We start from the raw sequence: 5,456 nt of genomic DNA, 5'->3' as shown, positions 1-5,456 counted from the left end.
CCATCACCTGCGGGCTTTCACATGGAGCAGCATTAACTACACAGAGCCGTTGTTCACGGACAAGCTACGCAAAACCACGATCATATTTTGCGCATGTTTTGCGCAGCTTGTCGGTCGGTGAACAACGGCTCTGTGTAGTTAATGCTGCTCCATGTGAAAGCCCGCAGGTGATGGAGATTTACCGCTGATTACAGAACCGGCTTTCTGACAAGATGAGTGTTAAATATCGCATGCGATTTATCATGCAGCCCTAGCTTCCAGTATGAATGAAACACACATTACACGTGTTTATAGCACTAAATAATGGCCAATCCATAAAAATAAGACTTCTCTCAAAAGAAATGTGAAGTATACATATGATAGTCCATGTTTTTCTAGAGTGTACAGAAGTGTACTGGAGTTTTAAAGTGAACTGGAGGTTTTTTTTTGTTTTTTTTATAGCATTTTAAATCGCAACCTCTCCTAACAAACCATACATCAATGGAAAGCTTATTTATTCAGATGATGTATAAATCATGACTTATGACTGGTTTAACACATATATGAATAAAAGATGTATGAGCAGTGGTGACGGTGTTGTGTTGTGTGCCGCAGTGAGAGTTTTGCGCGTGTGCGAGCGGTGGTCATGACTCGTGATGACTCCAGCGGCGGATGGCTTCCTCTGGGCTCCGGCGGACTCAGCTGCGTCACCGTACACAAGGTCATCCGGACCGAGAACGACGGCTCCAGCGCAGCCCAGTTCCTCATCCACGGAGAGCGGCTCAGAGACAAAACGGTAACGTGACCTAATCCTCATGACCTCACGTTCAGCAGTGTTTGCTGAGGAAATCCCAAGACCATTCAGGCAGATTATTCAGAATGAAGCAGAGCCACACGCTCACATTTCACAACTCAAACATCAGCTGAGAGATGCTTGTATTTTCTTGTTAGATTTCACTCAGAAATACAGCATAGTTTCCTTTTACTGTCGACTTCAACTTCACATTATTTTAGTGTCATTCTTATTAACATTGAATTAGTTTGGCTAACAAATTATTTTTGAGAGTCCACTTTAGACATTTTACTAACCAGTACCTTCCTAACTACATGTCAACTAACTCTAATTAGAGTACTAGTAAACTCTTAGGTTAGGGTTAGTGGAATAAGTTGACATATACTTACAAAGCGACTTACAGTCAGTAGATTGTACATCAAGTGTGAGCAGATATTAAGCAGACAGTCACTAGTACAGCTGACATGTAGATGCACAGTTACTGATAGCAGATTGTTTAAAGTGGACTATTAACTTAACAGTCTTAAAGACTTATCAGTCTTTGCCCATATAAGGGATTTCCTGGAGCGTCATTAATTCTATTACTTCTGTGATGCAAATGTGGATTTTCTGTGCGAGTGTGCCCTCTGGCTTCCAGTAGGGCTGCATGATAAATCGCATGCGATATTTAACACTCATTACTTAAGAATATTTTATTAAACCAAATGAAATCCAATTTTTTTTTAAGCAAAAGTAAAGTGCAACATAGAGTACAAGAAGCAAGTGTCGTCTCATAGTCCAAATCACTGAAATCAAAGTTCAGTATTATAGTGTAAGAATGACAACATGTCCACGTGTTCTAGTCTACTAATAATAACATTATAATCAAAAAACACTTTTTAAAGGAGTATTTACCAGAATTTTTATTTACCAGAATTTATTTAGGAGAAAAATGTAAATGTGCAGTATTTCTGAAAAAGAAAAAACAAACATATTTAAAAAAAAATAAAATAAATTAATTGGAGATGCTTTTGATTATTAAAATGGAATGGAACCATTAAAATGGAATCCAGAAAAGAATGGAAAAAATAATTTGGTAAAGATAAAACTGTAAAACTCAATTAATTAGACAGGCTTTTTGATTAATAAAATTTAATTTAACCATTAAAAGAGAGTATAGAAAAATTAAATGGAAAAAAACTGAATTTGGAAATAAAACGGATTTCATAGTGCCCTATAATTATAATTAAGTTGCGTTCCCAGATGAACGTTATAATAAACCCAAACTCACAACAACATGCAGAGATGGAGTTTGAGACGCTCCACACATGTAAATGATATCAGTTCCTGTGGAACTACTGTGAACGGAGCCACGTACTTAACCTACACGCATGTAAATAATTAAAGCGCATATATTGTATTAGAACTGCATCGCATATAATTATTTAATTAAATCGTAGTGTTTGTGAATTCACAATTATGCTTAATTATGATATTTAAATGGGTTTAATATATCATGCAGCCTTGGGAAACTGTCTAATAATGTGTTTTATGGATTCTCGTTCATGAAATGCGCCATTTCCGGTATTTTGCCGGTTAGTCGACGCGAGCAAAATGAAGTCGAGGATTTTAAAAAATCGAATAGTCAAATAAAATCGACGAATCGCGACAGCCCTACAAAAAATACTCTAATGTGCCAAGCCATCAGAACCAAACTGAAAACTGTGGTTAAAAAACCGAGTACTATCCTTTGAAAAATATTTAACATTAAGTCTTGCATTTTGCACATTGTGACATTACGATTTTGACATTAGCCTTCCAGGAGCTTCGGGTAATAATGTAGCTATCTAGGAATATATGAATGAACCCGTCCCATCCCAATAACGGTACTCAAAACAATTTTCCAAGGAAGGCAGGTCTGTATTTGTAATTGTTGTAAATTGTTATTTTAGTATTTAAAACAAAATGAAAATGTTGCCTTGGCAACTACCAGGAATGCAGTTATGGAGTAAAATTAAATTGAGGAGATTTTGCTGTGAAATGTGTTTGTTTGCTGAGCGTCAGACGTGTGAGTGACCAGGCCTCGCTCTGGGCTCCAGGTGCTGCTGGACTGCGTCATCAGGAGGGATCTGGTGTATAATAAAGTCAATCCCATCTTCCACCACTGGAGGATCGGCAGCATGAAGTTGGGCCTGACCTTCCAGAGCCCAGCGGACGCGAGGGCCTTCGACCGCGGGATCCGGCGAGCTCTGGAGGACATCACACAAGGTGAGCGTCCCAGCAGCGGCGGTGTGACGTCAGTTCTGTGCGTTTGAGACGCACTATCACATCTCACCCACGAGCTTTAAAACATTCATGGAGATGTTTTAAAAATGTAAAACGTGTGCAATATAAGATCTCGTTTAATGTTACTCAAGTGTGGCTTTCAGTTACTTCATCCGCCACTAAGTAAAAGTACAGATATCTTACCAGAAAATGACTTTGGTAGAAGTTGAAGTCACCGTTTAGAATATTTCTTGAGTAAAAGTGTTAAAGTATGTGATGCTTATTGTACTTAAGTATGTACAGTATTTTATTGATATTAAACGTACTTAAGTATTGAAAGTAAAAGTACAAGAAAATGGAAAAGTAAATATGTTTGTATAGTTTGAGCAGCATGATTGTGTTCAAAGTTTTAACTCTTTCTTCCATTTTGTATCTTTGGGTTAGCATAAGAGGCACTTCATCCGGTACTTAGTCTCTTTCATTCAAACATCAGAAAACATTTCTAGAATCTGAATCTGAAGTGGCATTTAGATGTATTCACACAGTTTAATGTATCTCAGAGGAGACATAGATGCATTTAATCTGCAGTTACAAATGCATCGTTTTAAACATAAAACGTTGAATACTGATATTTGAAATGATTTAAAACATGAAACAATAGTTGAAATGTGAAATTAACACCACCAGGTGGCAGTCAACCGATTCATTCAAACGTCTGATTCATTCAGGAACAAAGCAGTTGACTGTGTTAATGAATCAAATCACTGAATCAAACGGCACTCTTCTTGTGATGTAGAAAAAAAACAAGAAAAGAAAAACATCACTGTGATATAGATTAACCATATTAAATGAATAAATATAAAAGACATACAGAGGCACTTTTGCAGTCTACAATTTAGAATGCCTTGAATTTTGATGATTCTAAATGCGTTTTAATAGACTCAATCACACAATCCATGTGTTTTTGTGATATACTTGATAATGTCAGGTCTAGGGCTGGGTATCGAGTTCGATACTTTTTAGGCACTGACCGAAATGCCTCGATACCATCGAGTATCGAAAAACGTCTCGTCGTTCGGTACCAAATTTCGATACCTAAGGGGTTAATCTCATCAGAGTCAGTGAGCCAATAAGCCTGCAGCACTAGCCGGTGTGTTCGACTAGAGGCGCGGCGCAGATCGATCAGTGTTTGACATGTAGCATGTAGCTATAGCATCATGCTAGAAATAAAACCAAAGTTTTTTTTTTTTTTTTAGATAATGTAATCTTGTTAAAATGGATTTCATAAAATTGGTATCGAAAAAAGTATCGTTTAGGAACCGGTATCGAAGTCAAGGTATCGGTATCGATATCGAACATTTTTGAACGATTCCCAGCCCTAGTCAGATCGCACATCGTTAAAACAACACTTACCATATTATCGCAGAAGATATACTGTATATCGCACACCCTAGACTCAACTTGAGTGGGAAATGAATCATCCGCGGTTGTGCACGCACTTGTTTGCACGAGCAAAGGTGTTTTTAGGAGTCTAACTTGCAAACGCCAGACCACTGATTCGTCAAACCTGCTTTCCTGCAGTCTGTCTTTGCACGCAGATGGCTTTTTATAATGCCATTAGTACCAGCTCAATTCTGTACCTGCTCGAGCTCACCCGCTAGCAAACGGTCCTGCTTGTTTTGTATTTGTGTGTGTGTGCACGCTCTGGCTTCGCAAGTTTACGTAGTTCTACACATTCGCAGATCTTCACATTATAGCAAAATGAAAAGAAATGTACTGTGTCGCAATATTGGAAATATTTCTGTTTTAAACCATGAAGGCGAGCCAATGGATGTCACACAAGCAACGTGCAAACTTTGCGCAAGAGTTACGCCGGTGAACATCTTAACCTCAGTCAGTTCACTATACAGACAGTGAAAGTAAAAAAATCTGACGGAGCTTAACGCTGCATTAACAGCGCATATTCTCTCAGAGACGATGAGAGGCGAATCTACTTCAACATATACTGATAACGGTATATAACTGTCTTAAATTATTCCCTAAATACTTCTCTTGTGGCCCGTAAAGTGAAAAACATGAAGACATTTTCAAAGGTTTTTGAAAATCAGTGCATGAAATAAAGCTGCTTTTAATTTTCATTGATGACAGCAGTGTTAATCGTTTTAATTATAGGCCTATCATTCATTGTATAAATGAATAGACCAGGGTTTTTTGTTTTTTTTTATTCAGTGAGGACTAAGCTAAAAGCCTAATCTTTTATATGCGCTATGAAATTATTGCGGGGCAAGTTGACTGTAAAGTAATAATTAGGGATGCACGTATCGGGCCCGAAAGTATCGGTATCGGGCGAGTACTGGAAAAAGTGGTATCGGTGCATCCCTAGTAATAATAAAAGTCACCTAATAATAATAAGAAGAAGAATGTAACAGGCCTACATTAA

General features: G+C 37.8%; 1 protein-coding gene across 1 annotated transcript in view; it reads left to right on the top strand.

Annotated features, from left to right (window-relative positions):
* The window catches only part of LOC107724258 (sprouty-related, EVH1 domain-containing protein 1-like), a 38,274-nt gene that overhangs the window by 16,443 nt on the left and 16,375 nt on the right, over positions 1-5,456 (top strand). The window contains exons 2-3 of the mRNA XM_016533098.1: positions 595-775; positions 2,851-3,019. Of these exons, the coding sequence (XP_016388584.1) occupies positions 595-775; positions 2,851-3,019 (350 nt within the window). The remainder of the gene's footprint in view (positions 1-594; positions 776-2,850; positions 3,020-5,456) is intronic.

This window comes from Sinocyclocheilus rhinocerous, unplaced genomic scaffold, assembly GCF_001515625.1.
Source record: "Sinocyclocheilus rhinocerous isolate Xijiao unplaced genomic scaffold, SAMN03320098_v1.1 scaffold365, whole genome shotgun sequence".
In the NCBI taxonomy this organism is placed as follows: domain Eukaryota; kingdom Metazoa; phylum Chordata; class Actinopteri; order Cypriniformes; family Cyprinidae; genus Sinocyclocheilus; species Sinocyclocheilus rhinocerous.
The sequence above is the reverse complement of the archived record's forward strand: the minus strand, read 5'-3'. Positions and strand labels throughout refer to the sequence as shown.